The 22,553-nt window shown below is 40.1% G+C and overlaps 1 protein-coding gene across 1 annotated transcript; it reads right to left on the bottom strand.

Annotated features, from left to right (window-relative positions):
• Nucleotides 1–1,107: 1,107 nt before the first annotated feature.
• On the bottom strand, nucleotides 1,108–22,315 carry LOC138742549 (lysosome-associated membrane glycoprotein 3-like). The gene is made up of 6 exons (XM_069897097.1): nucleotides 22,046–22,315; nucleotides 17,004–17,755; nucleotides 14,442–14,558; nucleotides 13,118–13,178; nucleotides 12,110–12,283; nucleotides 1,108–1,605 (listed from the first exon to the last, which is right to left on the bottom strand). The coding sequence occupies exons 1-6, from the start codon at nucleotides 22,083–22,085 to the stop codon at nucleotides 1,469–1,471; spliced, it is 1,281 nt and encodes a 426-aa protein (XP_069753198.1). The 5' UTR covers nucleotides 22,086–22,315; the 3' UTR covers nucleotides 1,108–1,468.
• Nucleotides 22,316–22,553: the final 238 nt, after the last annotated feature.

Here is a 22,553-nt window from a genome sequence, read left to right as displayed (position 1 = left end):
AGGATCCTCTGATCCTCTATGTCATAGGTGTTCTGTGGTTAGTAAGGAATTACTTAAGGTGATAGGAGTGGAAAAAAGGTTGCCATCGGTGCTGTACACTAAGTGCTTACTTAAGGTGGTATGTGAGTTGAAAACTACTACCCTACAAGGTCTGTTTGGCCTTAACCCCTCCAGGTTCACTGGCCTATCAGGTCTGCTGGGCACTTATCCTATCAGGTCAGTTTGCACACTACATCAGTATATTCCTTTCAGGTCTGAGATACTGTCACCCTACAGTCAGCTTGATCACCCTTTCAGGTCTGTTCTCTCCCTTTCATGTTCACGGACCTATCATGAGCTGCTGAGGCACTCACCTTTCAGTTTCCCTTGCGCTCCATGCTGCTCTCCCTTTCCAGTCTGCTTGTGTGCCACCCTGGAGTGTTCCATCGTTCAGTGTGCCCTTTCACCCGACAGTCTACTGGCCCATCATGGGCTGCTACAGCACTCACACGGTCAGGTCCATTTGCTCATCAGGATGGCGGGGCCTTCTCCCTGTCAGGCCCACTGGCCTATCATGGTCATGTACCTGATCATGTCTACTTGTGTGCATCCTGGCATTTTCCATTGTCCAGCGGGATCTTTGCCCTACGTGGTCTGACTGCCCAATTGTGGGCCACTGCCCCCATCCCTGGTCTGCTGGCACAGACACATCAACATATTCCTTTCAGGTTCACCACGCTTTCACCCTACACAGTTCACTAGCCTATCTTAGGCCTCTGGGCACTCGTCCTATCAGGTGTATTTGCACACACCCTGGCATGAACCTTCACACTCCGTGAAGCCTTTACCTGACATGGTCTCCTTGCCTGCACCCCTATTCCTTTCAGGTCCACTTGCGTCCCAAGCATTGGCACACTCATTCTATCAGGTCAGGCGAATCCAGAACTTCAACGAATCAAAGGAACAATTCTATAAATGACTTCCAACCAGTAGTTTTAAAATGTAAACAGTAAATCTGTTTCAAATTTAATAAAATTATTACTGGTGTTTCCCATTTTTGACAGCTCTGGAATCCATTATTATTTATAATATTTTTCTGAAGAAGGAAAATTTGTTCTGAAACAAATGTTATGATCAGTTATTCATTTTATTTATTTTCAGCAAATAATCAAAATGGACGTTTACAAAAATAGTTTCAAATGTTCATCACAACAGAAAGACATTAAGGTACAGGATTTTAACCTTCAAATTATTTTTGAGTATAGTAATGAAGAAAATGCATATTAAAGTACAACCTAATTGGAAATCCTAGCCTGAAACAAGACTCTAGTCCTCAACCAGTGTTTCAAATGCACATTTATGGGCATCTCCAAGTAATCTGAATGGGGTGAAAATTAAATCCATTCAGTGAAGTGCACAAGTCAGTACTATTGAGGATGCAAAGCAAATCAAAAAGCAATCATCCTTTGAACGACACTTTTCTGACGCCTCAGATTCGTTGATAGCCCGCAGCTTGCTTATGTCGCCAGATCAAACATATAATGGTTATAATAATGATCAACGCAACAAGACCTATTCCAAAGACGATCGGAAGAACACAATTATAGTCCATGGAGCATTCCTCTTCTGTAAAAAGAAAAAGACATGTAAGGCAGCATTCTATTATTTCTAAGAGTTATACAGAAAGTAAATTGCATAATCATCCATCTCCATTGGCAACCCAACAGCTTAACTCCCCCATAATTTTTAGAGTCTTTACTAAAGGAGAATTTCAGCCCATTGTCCTGGCCACTTCTCAGGAAAGCAATCCCATTGGTCCCATACATTCCTTACACTCCTGACACGGACACATCAACATATTCCTTTCAGGTTCACCACGCTTTCACCCTACACAGTTCACTAGCCTATCTTAGGCATGTAAGGCATGCCTAAGATTGATAGCCCGCATAAATACACCTCACTATACTTTAAAAAAAAATCTTGTAATTTGCAATGGCCAATTAACTCATTAGCATGCTTTTAGGATGTGGGAGAACAGAACACCTGGAGGGATCCCAAGCTGTCGCACCCTGTAAATTCTGTACAGACAGCACATCAGGTTAAGACAAAGGACTCAGAAATCATGAGAAATTTAGAGTACAAGTGTTCAACCCTAATCAGAAAGTGATTGAAGTGTTTCCAATACCTACGCTGGCATATAACAGTCTCTCTAAAACAGCATCACTTTGCCTATTTATAATAAAATTCTTCATTAATAAGCCACCTTTGAATGTACTACTATTACCCTTAGTGTTTCTAGTAAATTTCTGCTACCAGCTAGTGAAAAGTGCCCAAGTGGGCCTTTGCCCTTCGTGACTGAAGCAAATAAGTACTATTTGCTTTGGATTCAGAATTGATACCCAAAAAAAATAAAGGGTTCTGGTGGAAAGGTGTTATTCTGGTTGGAGGTCTGCGACCAATACTGTTCTGCAGGGATCAGTAGGCATTTCTGTTGTTTGTTAGTAAACTCTCCATCCAAGTCATTTATATACAAAAGTTTACAGAGGATCAAAGATCATTGGAGTTAGAGAATGTAGAGCAGTGGTTCTCAACCTTTTTCCTTCCATTCACCTATCACTAAGTATTCCCTATGCCATAGGTGCTCTGAGATTAGTAAGGGATTGCTTAAGCTGTTATGTGGTGGAAAGAAAAAGTTTGAAAACCACAGTTTCGAACTCCAAAGGAAATGGGCCAATGCCATTCATTGCAACAGTTTGAGGAAGGACATACTAGCTATAGAGGGTGTGCAGCGCAGATTTACAAGGTTAGTTCCAGGGATGGCGGGGTTGACATATGCTGAAAGGCTATAAAAACTGGACTTGTATCCGATGGAGTTTAGAAGGATGAGGGGGGGACATGATTGAGGTATACAAAATCATCAGGGGGATAGACAGGGTGAAGTCGGATTACTTGTTCCCAATGATGGGGGAGATGAGGACTAGAGGGCATAGTTTAAGAATACAGGGTAGGCCCTTTAGGATGGAGATGAGAAAACATTTTTTTTTTTACCCAGAGAAGTGTGAATCTGTGGAATGCTCTGCCACAGAGGGTGGTAGAGGCAGATTTGCTGATTATGTTCAAAAGAGAGTTAGATAAGACTCTAGTGGACAAAGGTGTTAAGGGTTATGGGGATAAGGCTGGAAAGGGGTACTGATAGTAGTGATCAGCCATGATCTGTAAAATGGAAGTGCTGGCTCGACGGGCTGAAGGGCCTACTTCAGCTCCTATTGTCTATTATCTCTTCTTCCCCCCCCCCGCTATCTCGGACCTCATTATACTGCTGGATCCGGGAGGGTGGGTCTGGACCTGTGCAACCCCTACTTACCCAAATCCATTCACACACATGCTATTCTTTTCTGAGGAGTGGGGTATTCTCATATCAAGCCCCACAAATTGACTGAAAGGAACCATCATCATCCAATGAGATGGATAACCAGGAGAAAGACATTGTTTAGGATGCACTTGGACTATTGTGACATGCCACATTACAAGACAAATGTGGATGCTTTAGAAGATCACAAAATAGATTCTCCAGGATGTGGCATGGATTTAAAGGAATGAGTATGAGGAGCAGCTGTTTTCTCTGGAGCATTGGAGGCTGACAGTAGACCTGATACAAGTCAGAATCTTCTTCCCAGAATAAAATTGTCAAATACTGGAGGGCATGTGTTTAGGTAAGAGAAGGAAAAGTTTAAAGGAGATGTCCAGGACAAGTTTGTGTGTTTTGGACAAAGAGAAGATTCGGTTTAATTTGGGTTTTTTTTCTCCAGCATAGATATTGAAGGCCAAAGGACCGGATATCAGAACTCAGAATCCAGCATATGCAGCTTTTTTAAAAAATTTCCTAAATTTTTAAATGCTTCTTGTCTGTCCTTGAGGTTTAAAACTTCAAAGCTATTAACAATAATAAATATTACCTTTCATAAAAACAAAGGGCAGAATCAAAGAACACTTAAAAATTAGAATGATTAGAATATCAAACAGTATGGCACAGGAACCGGCCCTTTAGCCCATAGTATTTGTGCTGAACACAATACCCAAATTAAACCAAACAACTAATTAACAGCATAGCCCTCTTCCACATATTTTTCCCACCAAATCAGAGGGACTTTGATGCTGTGCCAGAAACCAATTATCCAGCTTGCACACTAGGAAATCTTGGGAACTCCTGAACTACTGTTGGATTGCAGGTGTAATCAAGCTGCGCTCCACTGACAAGATTGGGACTTGAATCCCAAACTTCTTGATAGCTTCATCAAGAATTACCAGAAAACCTTAATATTCTGACTTGTAAACTCCTACTTGCTACACTTGCACTACTAAATGGATGTAGCGTTGAATAACGTCGGTTTTTATTTCAGATTTCGAATATCTGCAGTAGTTTCCTATTGAATTACAATCAGACAAGATTACAATGTGGTCCAATGGGAATGCAATTTTGGGAGACAAAGGCATTTAGAAAATGGAATAAGCAATTTAACTACTTAATTGTGAAAGTGTGCTACAAATCATTTTTTAACTTCTGCCACCACTCCAACAAAATGGCAGCTATCATTTCAGCTAGGTAGCATAGTTAGCAATTAGTGCAGTGCTGTAACAGCACCAGTGACTGGGGTTCGAATCCTGCACAGTCTAAGGATTCTGTACATTCTCCCCATGTCCACGTGGGTGTGCCCCAAGTGCTCCGGTTTCATCCCACCGGGGTTGTAGGATGCAAGTGGATGGCCAGTTACTGTGCGGTTTGTCTGAATTTAAATTCGAAAATGGATCATCTGTGTGGGGATATATAGAACCATTCCAGAATCAGCTAATAAAAAGTTGTTGGAAATCTGTAATAAATGGGCGACCTTGTAGGGCAGTTGTATAATTTAAGGATAGGGGAAGGGGAGGAAGCAAGGGGGTGGGGGAAAATGAACTAAATTATATTGCGTGGGAAAAGTACAATGTTTTGTTTGTTGAATTTACACAAGTCTTTGAAAATACAAAATAAAATATTCAAAAAGAGAGCGTTTCTGCCCTGTTGTACAGTTATCTGTTGCTGCCTCTTAGCACCAGTGACCTAGGTTCATCCTGACCTCCAGTGCTGTCTGTGTGGCACATTCTCTTTGGGATCATGTGTGCTTCCTCCTGCACACCAAAGGTGTGCCCTTTGAGGGGTTAATTGGACATTCTAAATTGCTTCTTTGCATAGAAAAGGGGAATAATCTTAGAGAATTGATGGAATGGAGGGAGAATACAGCAAAGGGAAAATTAGTGGGTGAATGGGATCGTCCTGTGTGCTGGCATAGATATGATGGACAAGGAAAAAGTGAATCACTGAGAAGATTCAGGTAGAAGCTATTGAAAGCAAACACAATTTAATGACTTGTTCTTGCAAGTTCATCAACCTCTTGTATTATCCACAAATGCAACCTGCCTTGGTTTTTTATCTCCCACATTCATGATTTCCAGTAATTATTTTCCCCTCAATTTAGAATCACAAACAGCTCTGAGGAAGTGTAGAGGAGGAACTCTCATTGAATGGTGTAACATCAATGTCAGCCACTGAGGAAGTGTACAGGAGGAACTCAATGAATGGTGTAACATCAATGTCAGCCAAACAAAGGAGAAAGTCAGGGGAACATGACCCAGTTCTCATTGAGGGATCAGTGGTGGAGAGGGTCAAGAACTTCAAATTCCTGGGTGGTGATTAGATTCCTCGAGTACAATTACACAAGACACTGAAGTTTGCCATAATCTTTTGGCTGTCCTATCATTTCAATCAAATGATGGCTGATCCAATTGGAATGTTTAATTTAGATTTAAACAGCACTTCTTCTGAACAAAACATAACTGCAGTGCATTATTCTACCCACCTGCCATTTTTGCCTATGACTGTGGACACACCAGCATTTATATTTCCTTGTGCAATCAAACTTGGATAAGTGGCAACAAAATACATTATTGTACCACAAAATAGAGTGTCTTCCCTATGCTAAATTTATGACCCTCAACCCTACATGGCCTTATCTTGTACAGTGCATCTTTTTTCCAAATTATTTTTGGAAATCCAAATATACTGCATTATTTATTCTGCTGGATACAGCCTTAAATTGTGAAGACAGTTAGTACAACACTATACAGTGCCAGTGACCCAGGTTTGAATCCAGTGCTGTCCACAAGGAGTGTGTATGTTCTCCTTTTCTCCAGGTGCTCCAGTTTCCTCCAGCCCTTCAAAACATGCCAGGGGTTTAGGGTAATTGAGATATTTGGGCAGTACAGGCTCATGAGCTGGAAGGGTCTGTTACCATGTAGTACATCTAAATTTAAATTCAAAATAATTTCCTTTTATGAAAGTAAACATCTCATTTGTGTTATTTGTGGACCAGCATTTTTCAACTTAAAATCTGTTGCTCCCTTCTCTGGAAGCATTACATTTACCCATATTCAGAGAAGAGGTGGGAAAAAGTTACATTTTTGTTTTTAAAGGAGGGCAGATCATCAGGTCTTGGGGTAAATTAGCTATTTTTTTTTTTATATAGCCCAACTCTTTGCAGTGTAGTTGAAAAGGCCTTCAAGCCCTTTGTTTCTTCCTAGAAGAGACCCAACCAGACCTCCTCCAGCTGGCAGAACCTGTTCTCAACCTCTAGTAACTTCTCTTTTGACTCATCCCACTTACTCCAAATTAAAGTGGTAGCATTGGGTACCTGCATGGGCCCCAACTATACGTGCATTTTTGTTGGCAATGTGGAGCAATCCATCATGCACCCATGAGTACATCGACTATTTACTTTGCTGCCAACTTCCACCCCGACCTCAACTTCACTTGGTCTATCTCAAGCAACATTCTTCTTGACCTTGTCTCCATCTCGCGAGAAACTCTTGCCAGATATATATTTATTTTATATAGACCCACCAATTACACTTCTTCATACGCTTCCATTCTCTCATTTCCTACCTTCATCACATCTGCTCCCGGGACAAAGTCTTCCATGTCAGATCATCCAAGAGGTCTTTCAATAAAATGGCTTTCCCTCTCCACTATCAACTCAGCACCAACCCACACGTCTTCCATTACCCACACATTTGCCCTGTCCCCCGTCACCAAGCATAACAAGGATAGAATTCCTCCTGTCCTCACCTACCACCCCACCAGTCTGCCATTTCCACCTCCAACTTCAGGAACCCACCACTAGACACATCTTCCCCTCTCTGCCTTCACTTACTCTCTCCATTACTCCCTCATCTCTCTTCCCACCAGTCTCCTCCACCCCCACCCCCCAAAAAACTTGGCATCTATTCTCATGACTGTGCTCAACTTGCACCCACATCCCCTCCCTCACCACTATTTGGGGCCCCAAAACTGTCCTTCCAAGAGAAGCAACACTACTTGTGTATCTGCAGGGGTCAGCTACTGCACCTAGTCCTCCAGTTGTGGTCTCCTCGACATTAGAGAGACTGGAAACGCTGGGAGATTGCTTCATTGAGCACCACAGCCCTGTCCATCGCAATAGTGGGGATTTCCAAGTTATAACCCATTTCAATAACCCATTCCATTCGCATGCTGACATGTCTGTGCACTGTCAGACCAAGACAACCCACAAGTTGGAGGAACAATACCACATTCTGTCTGGGCACCCTTTAACTAGATGGCATCAACGTCAACTTATCCAGTTTCCATAAGCCCTACCCCTTTCCATTTTCCTGTCTCAAGCTCTGCATTCACAGCCAATCAATTCGCAGCTTTCCTCTCCCATCCTCATATTCAATTAACACCTTTTGTCGGTTGGTCTGTGCTCCTCCACCTGCTCTTTCTTTCTTGTATGAAACATGCTGTGATTGTAGTAAAAACGCAAATCCTGGAGGAACTCGGATGGTCTTCCAGTATCCGTAGGAGACAAAGATATACTGCCAACATTTCAGGCCTGAGCCCTTCAAGGAAGGAGTTTAAAAAAAACAGGAAATCTCAGAATATAGAATGCTGGCTAGGGGGAAGAATCCAGACCAACAACCCTCCCCCTCATTCTTCACCCATTTCCATCTCTCTCTATTTTCCTCATCTCCTTTTGCACAGACAATCAATACTCACTTCTTCCCTTGTCCAATTAACACCTTTTTATTGCTCTGGATGCCCCCCCACCCCACCATTGTCTGTATTCCGAGATTTCCTGTTTTGCTCATGCTTCTTATTTCTTGAAGGCCGCAGGAACAAAACATCAGCAATATATCCGTCTCCTATGGATGCTGCAAGACCTGCTGAGTTCCTCCAGCATTTCTGTATTTGAACTACATTCACAGCATCTGAAGACTTTTATTTCACTATACCATAGTTGAGGAAAGTTCCAGATTAGTGGATTCAGAATTTCATAAAAACTCAATCTCATTTTTCAGCAATCTTAATGCATATACAACAGAATATTCAGTAAATAATCCCTGGAGGTGAGGTTTTGGTCTATTTAACTGCTACACTTTCAACTGGTCAATTCAACAACAAAAAAATCATTATACTTAAATATCTATTTGGCAACAGGAGGTTTAGAAAAACAAAAAATTTGCTAATAGAAGATATACTGGATAACAAACTGCTGCATCTAATTCTCACAGCTACCTTGTCAAGGGAATTCAAGAATCTGCTTCCAGTTTGTGATGAGATTTTGAAATTTATTATGTAGAGGGTAAAAATACTTCAAATAAATTTCAGTTGAATACAGTCAATGACCATGTTTTTAAAAAGTGCCCATTAAAGGCTAATATTTGTTCATTTGATATATATTCTCCATCTCCCCATAGTTAATAGCTTTAAGAGAACTTATCTGACTGAATAGATCTAATGGACTAATATTCTCTTGAGCCGAGATGATACCAAGCTATCATCTCAGTTTAAAATGGACATTTTGGCAAGTTAAATGCAAATACACTGGATGCCAATCTTTGCAATTGGTCCATCAAACCAATTCATGAGAATTTTCAAAAATAAAAATCAATAAGCCTAAGCACCTAAGGGGGTGGAGGGATAGGTTGACAAGAGGAAAGTGGAACTTGGGCAATATTTCAATGAAAGAGGTCAGCTGTATGGCTTCCTGACGGCAAACCGTTTGTGCTTAATAGCATCAATCTCATTGCTGCGGTGACATTGCAAGTTTACTGGTCATAATTTTCCAACTGCACACAAATTTTGTTGGTCTTGAAACACTTAAAAGAAGCAGCAAAATATAAATAAATAAATGAATAGATTTTAACCTATGGGTTTTAATACCTGAAAGGGGAACCTTCAGTATTTAAAAAAAATACAACCACCATTCTACTAGCTACACCATTTTACCTATTAGACCTGTGTCTTTGAGAAAGCCACCCTACATTTTTTTCTACCCCTTTCAACAGGAATGACAATTCTGTTCCAAGTCAATTATAAACCAATTAATGATTTCTGTTCCATGTTTAGAAAGGCTGGAAATCGGAGAATACAACAGGCATGTGAAAATTTGTCTGAAATTACAACCAATTATGCTTGTTACAAAAGTTGATGATTAGTAACAGTTGTGCAATGCACAAACTGACCCTCCCAGCAAATTTTCCAAAACTTGTGGGAAAATGCTTCATTCAAGTGGACGAGTCAATATCAAACATGCGCAAGCATCTGCATACATTTAAGATGGTCACTTGTTCTCAAAACTATCACATTTGTATCCAGAATTGAAATCGTAAGTATTTTTAAAAAGGAAAAAAAGCACCAATTTTTGCAATTCTGTGAATATAAAAAGTAACTGAAGGAACATGATGTTGCAGAACACGAGCATGAAACGGGTAGAATTTTCTTCATTCCTGTCTATTGTTGACAAAAGTGTCCATGTCTTACAGAGCTTCATATCATCCAGATTTCTGTCTTCTATCAATTGTGTACACAACAACCACAATTAGGACCAATCCTGTCAAAGCAACTCCTACTAACACTGGAATTACTTTGCTCTTAGCATCTGCTTCACATTTTCCTGCTACAAGCAGAGTCAAAAATTAGCTATTAATTAGGAGCAAATTGTCAATTCAAGTCATGCACACAACTGAAAATTATGGAATAGGATGATGCACGAATTACTCAAGTCTCCACCGAAATGTGGCCATTCTACAGCCGCAGATTAGCAAATTCAATGCCTCAACAGGTTACAGGCAAAGGGGGAGAAAAAAAAAAGCAAACTTACAAATCAAAGCAGTATTTATGCAAGATCATCTTGCAGAACTGAGGTGGAAGGAAATCTTTCAATTATCCAAAATTACTATTGAGATAAAATAAATGTTAAACTTTTAATTTCAAGCTTAAATGGCACAGTTGGCGTATCAGTTAGTGCAATGCCTTTACAGCACCAGCGATCAGGACCGGGGTTCAAATCCCTCGCTGTCTGTTATGAGTTTGTATGTTCTCCCAGTGTATGCATGGATTGTCCCCAGGGGCTCCGGTTTCCTCCCACCCTTAAAAGCATACCAGGGTGTAGGTTAATTGGGTGAATTGGATGTGGGCCAAAATGGCCTGTTGCTATGCTGTATATCTAATTTTTTTAATATTAAAAAAAAATTTAAACAGCTCAGGACTCCACACCTATATTCTTACCAAATGCCCTTTTTAGAAGTCTGATATGCCAAGATGCAGAAGACCTTCTGCCCATTATGGGCACATTAGTTGCAGGTAAGCACTCAGTCTCATTTCCCCTCTCATTAGTTCACAGATCATCCTGTAACTTATTCCATCAGATGCCTGTCAATCCCCTTTAATACTCTGGTTACCTTCACAAAGGGTGTAATTTACAGAACTGAACTTAAGGATGTAGAAAGGAACTGAAGCACACAACCAAGACCCACAAGATTACATGTGCAAATTCCATTTCCCCCAATCCCAAAGTTAGATCAAACCTTGATGCCTGGGGTGGAAGCAGTAGTTCCCAAAGCTACAATTTATAAACATGCAGCAGGTCATTTTGCTAGTGAGTAAACATGTTAGACCCATACTCTTCTGCAATGTTAGCTAGCTATCAAAGATCTTGATAAATAGCACCAGAGAGTTGCATGAAAGACACTCCACAGCCATTTATCTAAAAATTAATGACCAAAAAGATTAGATAAGCCCAGTAAGTTTCCAATAGGTTCAATAATGCAGGAACATCGCTGTTTGATGCAATCAAAATGGGATCTTGACATTTAGTGGAGTTTTAACCAGAGAAGGAAATTATGGACAACTAGGATTTGCAGGTTACTGTACTTCTACTGCACTTCTACTTGCACCATTGTCAAATATGTATTGTTGGAAACAGTCTCAGTTTTAAAAAAAAAAGTTGTTATAGCATTACAGGAAAACAGCTCAAAACGTTCTGACTGGCTAAGGCAGGTAATCCAACCAATCACTTCTACCCAACTTGTATCCAAAATAAGTTACATTTTGAATTTTATTTTTAAATAAAAACTGTTGGCGAGGATGAAGGTACAAGACATTACTTGAATGGATTAACTAAAGTTTCTTAAACCATGGAAATGAGGACAGACTAGAATTATTAAAATAGTTTGTACCAGGGATTAGCCCTCAACACAATCCTGGAAATTTGAATCCAATATTGCAAGCTCTATCAGGGTGCATCAACACATAATGTAGCTTTTGAATACAAGCAGATGACTTGCATTTATAGGAAATGGTGGCTATCAAACTAATGATTAAACTAAGTATTGCAAAACAGTACTTAACCCATTTTCAATAATCTTAGTTTAGTCCTGTAAATTTTCAAGAGGCCATTCTATAACCGCAGAGTAGCAATTTAACCTGCTGTTAAATTTGACGTTTGCAAACATACAAGGGAACAAACAGAAACCAGAATACAATTTGCTTTCAGTCAATATGGCTGACAGCATTGGCTGCTAAACTCCACAAATGACAGTACACAAGTCTTTGAGTACTAGCCAAAAATAGGGTACACAAGGTTTAATACTATATCCTTCCATTAAATATGGTCAACAGAATTACAATGTGCAAGGTTTTCTAATGGGAAAATGTGTTCAAAGGTGAAATGGAGATTATGATCATGAAAAAAAATTAAACACCATTTCTTGCCTTGAAGTTGGAACAGAATCTTACCTTTACTAAATATCCCACCCGAGATGCTGAAGGCTTGAAGCTGAGTATCAACCATCAAAATTTCCAAAGAATCTGTTGAAAAGGCCACAACCTGCTTGCTTTTGCACTTGTAGGAGTGTCTAAGTTCAGTTTTAAACTGTTTCATATTCTTCAAAATGCCTTTGTAATTATGGTCTGTAAAGCAAGAATACCAAAAACAATAGAATAAAAGTGCCCAATATTGGCTGCTGCAATAAAAAGTGTAATTACAACATGCTTAAAGTCCAGGGGCCCGATGTCTTAGCATCAAACTAAGTTGATGGCAGAATTGACAGGGCCAATGTGTATACATTACTACAACTTAGCACAAGAGGACATTTCTTCAAGTTTGAAATTCTTTTACTTTAACAATGTCCAAAATATTATCTAGAATCAGGTTTGACTAAATTTCCAGTTAAACTTAAAATATTTGGTAGAAAGAGCACAGATGTGCACAACTTACAAAATAATAGTTCATTGATTACCCAAGGTATTAAAAGGGGAAAGATGACTAACTGAAACAAATGCTCCGTATTATTTATACTCGAAGCTGCAAAATTTGAAAAGTCCATGTTAATACTTTGTATTATCATTTTCCAGTACTCCTAATTTGTATAGACAGAGGTGACATTTTCAGCTAGGATTATTGATACATCCACAACATTTCCTCAGGTAGACCAATAATATGGAAAGGACCAGGAAAGTTTAATCAGTTTACAGATGATACAAAAAATATGTGTGTGGGTTCACTATATCAAAACATTCCTCACTAGAATTATATTATGCTAGATCAACTTTTAACTTTCTAGTAATTGCAAATGACACAGCAAGTTTAAAATTTATCCCAGAGGATGAAAGCTTAGGGGATTTCTATTTGGTTAGGACAATGCAATTTTTACAATAGCATGGAGTCAACTTCAAACTACATTCAATATCAAAATTCTTATTTCAAATATTTAACTTTAGCAATCATGAAAGAGGCAATCTTACCCAGGTGATTCATGAAATGCAGAGCAACACTTATCTCACTGATGAAATACTCATTTTCAGTCTGTAAGCAGAAGATAGTCATTTAAATTATCTGAAAGATTTAAAACAAAGGATTAAATGCAATTGTCCCTACATATCCAGACCTAGAGAACAAATTCCTGACCTCTGATCAGTCAGTCATCTCAGTGGGGTTAACCTTTAACCAACTTGTTCAACTATTTAGGCTCCTAAAGCCCACTGAGTTTGGAAGAAAATGAATTGTGTACAATGGACCTTATTAGCAGCTTTATTTCAGACTTTGTTCAGGGCAGTTGTTTCAAGCCTTGTTCATAGTTTTTTTTTAAAAAAGCCTCAAGTTGAATAATTATTTTATTGTCATCACACAGTATGGTGTTAGCCCTTCACTTGAATTGTTGAAGCCATGACCTGCACAACTATACACATGGCCATCTATGGTTAATTGCTGACTACTAATTGGCACTGGGATAACAGAAGCTTGGAACTTCAACTTACATGGCCTTTCAAAAACTTGTAAATTATAGAAAAATGTTCTTTGAAAATATATAGAAAGCAACTTACACCAAATACATCTTAAATATAAATTCCTAAATGGCTCAAGAGAATCTAATACCAGTCCCTTTAGACACTCTTGGTCGGGATAATAATAATAATTTATGTTTCAGACCTATGCACAAGAACTCCCCAACAATTGATTATATCAATGGTTGGCTCAACTGGGATACTCCAAACATGGTGGCAAAACTGTCCCAAAACAACTATTTCTCGCCACAAGCGCTGTGTGACCTGGTACATTCCTCCAGCTGTTCATTGCCCAACATTAACACTAGCATCAATTTTTGATGACAATTTAAAATTAGCCAGTCTCAACCATAATCATACAAAAAACCTGTCCAAAACTTTCTGATTTCACAATAAGTTGGGAAGATACAAAGGGTACAATAAAAATGAGTTTTATTGAAGATGGGTCTCAGTGCAAAACAAGCTTTGAAAATAATTTGTCAGGTAATAGTTAGAAGAACCATCACACTTGCTGGTCTCCAAATATTTACCCAACAAAACTTAAAATGTTCAGATTAATAAAGTTATTAATTCAAGAGAAAAAAAATAAACATGGTGACTTCACTTCGAAGCCATTAAAAAGTGACTTCTTAAAAGATGATATTGCCCAAATACAGGGGCATTAAGCAGAGACATCTTTTCTATTGCACATCATACACAGCCAATTCCCCCGGTTTCATGAAGTCAATCAACCAAGTCATTGCTGTCCATTCACTTCAGTATGCTTTGGATTACATCAACTCACCTTCCCAAATGTGAAGTTTACAAATCCAACTTTAAAATTTAGATTAATCCATGAAGTAACATTTCCACATTTCCCTGAAGTCACTACATCCTTTGGTTGAATATTGAAATGCAAATTCTGTAGAAAAACAAAACATGATTGCATCTTAAACACTTCATTTCATTACAACTTTGCTTTTAAAAGAATTTGAGAATTAAGTTACATAGATACCATTAAGGCTTTGTTTTATTTGATATTGATTCACATGTGTAAGAACTGAAAATTTTGGAGAAAAAAAATAATGTAGTAATAATCAGTTTTATTAAAATTATTCTCTAGTCAATGGTCGGGTGATTACAACGATGTAAATTTTCCAGCTAGTTTTAATCAATATCAAAGGATGAATTTTCACTTGTCTTCCAGTACTACTTTTTATCTTGTAGGGGGGGTTATTAAATTGTGGCAATTTTATCAAGAGCATGGCAGTTTTTTTGTTAATTACTCATTATCTCCATGGTGGCGTTCCAACAAAATTTCTTTCAATAATGTCACTGCTGCAGGGAATGCTAAAGCAATGGACTACTGCAAAATAATGCAGTGTATAGGTTAATCAGCTCCTGATACAGATCAGATTTCTGCACCAAGATCCAAGGCCAACTACTACCAGTCTAATCAAAACTGCAAAACTAAACTTGACAAAGCAATTTGTTAATGAGCAAATTTGTCATTTGAGCATAACATTCACAGTTTGTTGAAACCATTTACAGGTACTCCCCAACATTCAACCATCCCGAGATAGGACCGGTCATCCAGAACGGAACACGGGCGCATGTCAGAACTGTGTGCTTTTGTTAGTCAGCATCCCGGATCTGTAGGCTGGACGCAGCCATCCTAGTTCCTGCGCGCATGCCTTTGGTAGGCACATGCGTAGTGGGTTCACTCGAGAGTTAAGTGCCCTAACGATATTGAATTTCCGCCCTTAACTCTTGCGCATACACCAACCAAACCCACCACACTTGTCCTAACCGAAGACTCGCTTATGTACACGGAAATCAAGATGGCCACACCCAGCCTATGAATCCCAGGATGCCAACTAACAAGTATGCACATTTTGGTTCTTACATGCCCTGTATCAACCTCCTTTGAAGAAGACCGCAGAGCCCACCTCACTGACAAAAGGCAAAGGAGGAAAAACCCAACACCCAACCCCAACCAACCAATTTTCCCCTGCAACTGCTGCAACCGTGTCTGCCTGTCCCGCATCGGACTTGTCAGCCACAAACGAGCCTGCAGCTGACGTGGTCTTTTTACCCCCTCCATAAATCTTCGTCCGCGAAGCCAAGCCAAAGATCCCCGTTATAGTTTGTTAACTAAAACAAAATGCACAAATTTTATATTTTTTCTTATTTAAAAAAAATATTTTTTTATGCGCGGATGGATGCAAGTTGGCTAGTGCCTGTATACGACACATTTGTCAACCCCCAGGCAGAGCAGAGCAAGCACCCAAACTTTAGGATACATCTTGAAAAATTCACAGTTTATTGTTGCAAAAGCAAGTGGAAACACCAAAATTATATTCCTATTTCTGCAGTAAAATACTCAGATGTGAACTTGAAAGTATTAAAATGAAAATTCTCAATTGAACCATTTAACCACAGATATTAAAAAAGGTAGTTAACCAAGCCCTCATTTTTGATTTTCAGCTTAATGAATCACTGATCCTGAATATTGAGGCAATGTGAAGCAGTCGTTTAAATAAGCAGAGCTAAAAGGTGCTTGCATTTGAAGAGTAGGACATTGCCCTTCGATGAGCAAGAGTCATTCAGGTAATGAATTTTTAAAGTGATAGATCAGAAACATCTTGAACAGAAATGACATGCACCCCTCACTATTGGACCCTATTGCAATATCAGTTTACGCATCAATAAATTCAATAATATCAGTCTTGTGAGTGAATGTAGAGCAATACCTTATTAAATGGAAAACTTTTAATAAGGTCATTTAAAACCATCTTGGCTACCAAATAGGCAGCTAAATGAGAAACTGAAGTCCCATTTTCTGCTTCACCCACAGCTCTGCTACAATTGGATTTGAAATGCATGAAGTATCGAGCTGAGATATCATTATCCATCCCCCAATCTGAGTTGAGGCTTGTCCATTCCCATCAGATTTAATAACATGAAAATGGGAGTGATGCACCAAAAGTTTCCATTTGAACCTGGAAGCTGTTGATTCTTGGAAAGCAACACAATTTAAAATGCAATCACTTTTCTTTTCATCTCTAGTAAATTCCAGCTCTTGCTCTTTTCTTTTTGGAATTTATTAGGTTGACATCTTAAATCAGGATTTTCCAGTCTATTAGATCAAGGGAAGATATCATTTGCTTACCCCTCCTACGAATCATATAAAGACTAATAACTTATTTACTTATTACAAGTTACATTGCAAGATTCCATTGAGAATTTGATAGCAAATAGCCAGTTCCTTCTGTTTACCATTATCACCAAATCCTTATTATTTGCTCCAAGAAATTCCTTTCAGCCTCTGGGCAAAAGAGGCATAAAATGAATAAATAAAACTTACTTTTGGCATTATGTTGACAACCAGTTGTATTCCAATTACCATCTTGATGCAAGTAGTATTCTTCAAAGAAACACTGTAGTTGCCAGTTAATGGGAGTGAAAAATTTGGTGATAATGTAGGGACCACAGTAGTTACTGGATGCATTGTTGTATGATTTGCAGCAGTTGTGTTGGTCAGAGGTGCAGGCGTCGTATGCCGTGCAGCAGTTGTGTTGGTCGGAGGTGCAGGCGTCGTATGCCGTGCAGCAGTCGTGTTGGTCGGAGGTGCAGACGTCGTAAGCCGTGCAGCAGTCGTGTTGGTCAGAGGTGTAGGTGTCGTACGCCGTGCAGCAGTCGTGTTGGTCGGAGGTGTAGGCGTCGTACGCCGTGCAGCAGTCGTGTTGGTCGGAGGTGCAGGCGTCGTACGCCGTGCAGCAGTCGTGTTGGTCGGAGGTGCAGGCGTCGTACGCCGTGCAGCAGTCGTGTTGGTCGGAGGTGCAGGCGTCGTACGCCGTGCAGCAGTCGTGTTGGTCGGAGGTGCAGGCGTCGTACGCCGTGCAGCAGTCGTGTTGGTCGGAGGTGCAGGCGTCGTACGCCGTGCAGCAGTTGTGTTGGTCAGAGGTGCAGGTGTCGTACGCTGTGCAGCAGTTGTGTTGGTCAGAGGTGCAGGCATCGTAGAGATTGAGGTTACATCAAGTCTGAATGGAACTGGATTTGGTGCTTTTGTTGCCACAGAATTTTCTGCCAACAAAACAGCATAGCTTGTAAACAGTCCTGCAAAAATAAAAATGGTAGTAGATAACTGCCATCATGTTAAGTAAAATCTATAAAATCTACAAAATATTACCTAGTGATTCCTGCTGGGCAATAACCCTATCTCAAATGAGAATTCACCCAGCTAACAAGGACTTCTGCAGTCTAGTAGCACAGAAATACCACAACTTGAAACAGGTAGAGAAATGTTTCTAAGTACTGGTGCAGCACTGATTGCCTGATTTTAAAAAAATATATTTTAATTGATATTTTACAATTAAAATATCAAGATCAGAAAAAAGTTACAATAATCGTAAGTACAAGTTCTCAAGACACTAAAATAGTGCATTAAAATAAAATTCAAAACCCCTTTCCCAAGGTTGAAGAGCAACATGAATAAATCCAGCTGGCACAGTCTTACAGGGACAACACAATGCCAAGGTTCCAGTTTAACACTATGATTGTTAAGCAAATTAAACTGCTTAATTGTGTTGTAATGAAAAAAAGTTCTGAAAATTGAATGTTTCAAAGTGCTATTGAAGTCTGACTAAATCCTTACTGAATAATGAGGAGCCCCAATGTTGAAGGTACTCAATTTTAATAGAGATGTTTACTTGAGAAATGAATTCATAGACCAAACATTGAGTTCCAAGCCATATGCTAATTTATGGTTTCAATTGTTTGCATTTAGGACTACCAAATACCTGGCTAAATTAGTGGACTCTGCAATAGGACACATGATGGTAACATTATTGCAATGCTACACCCAGTCATCTTTAAAACAATGATAGATCAAGTCTAACTAGCAGCATTTTTTAGTATTTCTTGCTCCACAAGTCTCAAGAAAAAAGCATAGGTCGGTACAGAGAAATAATTAAACTTAAAGAACTCTTGTAATTTAATATATGGGTATAATCCAGGATTGAAGACTGCAATGGCTAGTTTAGTGTGCATTTAAAAATTTGTTTTCCAGGCAAGGTCTTCCATTCCAGAACATCAGAAATCTCCTTCAAAAACATTGCTTTCCTCCCCCCACCCTCAACTTAGCCTTTACTTGCATCCCCTCCATTTCCTGCTTATCTGCCCTATTACCCCCCCCCCCCCCCACCATGCAACGAGGACAGGATTCTCCTTGTCTTCACCCAGCACCCCACCACCAACATTATCCTTCGCAATTTCCGCCATCTACAATGAGATTCTGCCACCAGACACATCTTCACCATACACAGGGACCACTCCTTCCGTGACTTCCTCATCCACTTATCCTTTCCCAATAATCACCTCCTCTGTATCCACCCCTGTGACTGCAGGAAATGCTACACCCATACCACCTCTCTCACCACCATTCAGAAATCCCAGTGAGGCAACACTTCCCTTGTGAATCTGCAGGGGTCATCTACTGCATTCAGTGATTCCAATGTGGCCTCCTCTACATCAGAGAGACTGGACACAGACTAGGAGATCATTTAGTGGAGCAGTTTTGCTCTGTCCACTTAAGTAACAGGGACCTCCCAGTGGCCAATTTTCACTTTCCCACCTGATTGCCAAACTGACACATCTGCCCATGGAATAGTGCACTGACAAACTTAGGATGCCCACAAATTGGAGGAATACCACCTAATATTTCTTCTGGGCACTCTCCAACCAGATGGCATTAGCATTGATTTTTTTCAATTTCCATTAGCCCCACCCCCCCATTCCCCTATCTCTCTTGCTTTCACTATTCCCAGGACTCCTTTCCTCCATCTCCCTATTCCCTTCTCTCTCCTTTCAGAGAGCTATCCCTTCCCCCATATCATTTCTCAACTTTTTTCTCTTCTGCCCCCTCCCCCATGACCATTTGCCTCCACTCCTCCCCCTATCTTTTTATTCAGACGCATGCCTGCTTTCCGCTTGTACCTTGATGACGGGGTCAAACCAAACACTGGTAATAAGTCTTTGCTTTCTATGGTTCTGCAAGACCTGTTGAGTTTCTCCAGCAATTTTGTGTATTTCACTAGGTCATATTTTGAAAGTTCAGGGAATTGAGGGCAATAGGGAATTGGAAATTTTTGAAAACAAGCTGGATTGCACAGCTTGTTTCAGTAATTTGAGTGCCCAGGAATCCAGAAGGCAGCAAACATTGCCAGGTCCATCACAGGCTCTGTCCTCCCATCCACTAAAAAATCCATGCAAGACACTTCCTCAAGGCAACAGTCAACATCATAAAGGGCCCATCAGTGTGATATATAAATAAATAAAATTGCTTCTCATTCCTTCCTTTAGGTAGAAAATACAGAAACTCAGATTCAAGAAGTTTCCTTCCAATGGCTGCCTCTTGAACCTTCCCTTATGACAATCATGGACTGTTCTATCACTATCTACACCAGGGGTTCCCAACCTTTTTGTTCCTCTGTAACCCTTGGGCATTTTTATAGGTTCCCGTATACCCCTAAAAATTAAGGATTAAAAAAAAATGACCTTGTGCAATCTGACTGCAGATTACAACACCATGTATTGTACAGTAGTGGTTATTCTCCCGGTACCCTCTAAAAAGAGCAAATGTACCACTGGGGGTCCATGTACCCCAGGTTGGGAACCCCTGATCTCCACTGGGGGTAAATGAATATTATTTATCTTTTGCATTTATTTAAATGTCCCTTGTTAATTTAAAGTATACGATTGTAATTGTTTTCAGGTACTCTTCAGCTGCAGCAAGAATTGCAGTGCACATGTATATTTAAATAATTTAAGGGTTGCCTTGCCAACCCATGAGCCCATGCTGCCCAACTACACCAATTAACCTCCAACTCCGATATGTTTTGAACAGTGGGAAGAAACCCATGTAGACACAAGGAGAACGTACCAACTTGACATTGTATAACGTACGACAAAATCATTATTAAAGGAGATCTCTGGCACTTGTTCCCATAATTGCACTGAATGACAGGTTAGGCTTGAGGAGCCCAGTAGGCCTACTAGTTTTGCCAAAACTCATTTGGATGGCAAAAAGAAAAACACAGATCTCTGTAGAAAGAATATTAAATGAGAAACTGTGCTGGAAAGCATGAGGAAAGTTGATGCACGTAGATCATTTAGTACACAATCCAATACTAAAAACACCTTTTATTTGAAGTGGAGAAAAATACCGGTCAGATAAAGCTGAAAAATAGCAACTAAAATTTACAATCCATCAAATGTCTCGTGACAGCTGCTAGATTATAATGAAACAAACTTTTAATAAGTGGGAGCAAGGTAGGAGGGAAGCTACTCCTATATTAAAAGTTATTCACTCATTGGTCCTCCCGTCAATAGGTTGTGTAGCACCAATGCTACAAGAGGCGTGTGGAGCTGGAGCAGGGAGTTGCAGAAGTGGAACTCTCAGTCTAATGACAAATGGTGGCACGTTCTCTCAGCAGCTAACATCCAGCAATGAATTGCCATCAAGTGACTTTGCCAAAGTCATGCCAACAGAGACTGTCATTTAGCCAACATTTATGACCCAAACTTTAAAATAACCCAATTCCAGTAACTTGCCTCAATACCTGAAACGAGAGATCTTTATGGTGAACGTGAGATGATTTTGCAACCACCCCCAAGTGGGCAAGGGACAGAAAATTCAAAACACTGGCCATTTAAATAAAAATGACTGAAGTTATTTCCTAAAAAAAAAACCCTCATTTCCTAAAATGCAAGCATTGAGCAGTTTATGTCCTTTAACTCACAGGCAAGGCACAAATTGGGACGCGATGCAGTCATCTTGACTGACTTGTTTCAGCTTGGAGTCCCATTATTACAATTTCAAGTCTATATACTAGAACCTTTTGAAATGCATCCGTTGTTTATGAATTTATGCCATTAGAAACTATCCTACGATGCCGGGTTTTTTTTAAAAAAAGGTGAAAGATAAAGTTAACAGATGTATTTATGCCGCACTAGGGGGCTTGGAACCGACCTCCCGCAGCGACCGAATTGACGGGAACGGGCCGTGTACAAAACACGAAGTAAATTGCTACATCGTGTCTTGCCAAGGGCGCCCGGAGCATGAGCGCTCCTGTGCGCATCGGGACGCGACAGAGCCCCCACGCGTGAACAATTTAGGGACCCACTTCTCCAAACTCCTCAATTAACCTGAGAGATTGGCCCCAAATATCTCCCTCAAAAAATTAGCGTCACCCTTGGCACAGAGTTAGACAGCTTCCCCTTTGCAAAATATTCTCCTTCAGCAAACCCCACTAAACCATCCCCCCCCAACCCCGTGCTTTTGGGGGGGGGGGGGGGAAGCTGCAAACATAAAGTGGGAACGGAAAATAAAAGCACTAATCAACTCACCAGAGACGGTCAAGACAGCAGTCAAACCCAACTTCTTCATAATGGAAGGTAATTGTATCAAAAACTTAACTTTCAACTGCAAATTACTCAGCCTAACACTAGCCTGCGATTAGGGGAAGTGAAAAAAAAACCCCTCCAGTCACGGGACTGTGAAAGGGTGTGGGCAGGTAGGAAATCAGCCAATTATCACTTGTTATAGCTGCGAAACCCAAATAAACAATTCACACGATAGACGAATAAATTCATCGGTTTTTCCACAGTATCCTGACACGAATTTTTTTACCAGGTGCTCCTCCCTGAGTCTTATGCAATATGTTTATTGAAATCCGAAGATTCAGCAGCCCGAAATCCACCTCTGTGAAGAGGAGCAAGTACCAGGGACCTCAAGCTCTGTAAAATCACCACCCAACTTCAAAAGGAGAACTGCAAAGGGAATCTCTCTTCTTGCCAGGAAAGTCTTTGCCACACGCTTCCCCCTCAGCCACCTCCTCTGTGGCCAAAGAGCTGC

Source organism: Narcine bancroftii, chromosome 9 (genome assembly GCF_036971445.1).
Source record: "Narcine bancroftii isolate sNarBan1 chromosome 9, sNarBan1.hap1, whole genome shotgun sequence".
NCBI lineage: Eukaryota > Metazoa > Chordata > Chondrichthyes > Torpediniformes > Narcinidae > Narcine > Narcine bancroftii.
The sequence above is the reverse complement of the archived record's forward strand: the minus strand, read 5'-3'. Positions and strand labels throughout refer to the sequence as shown.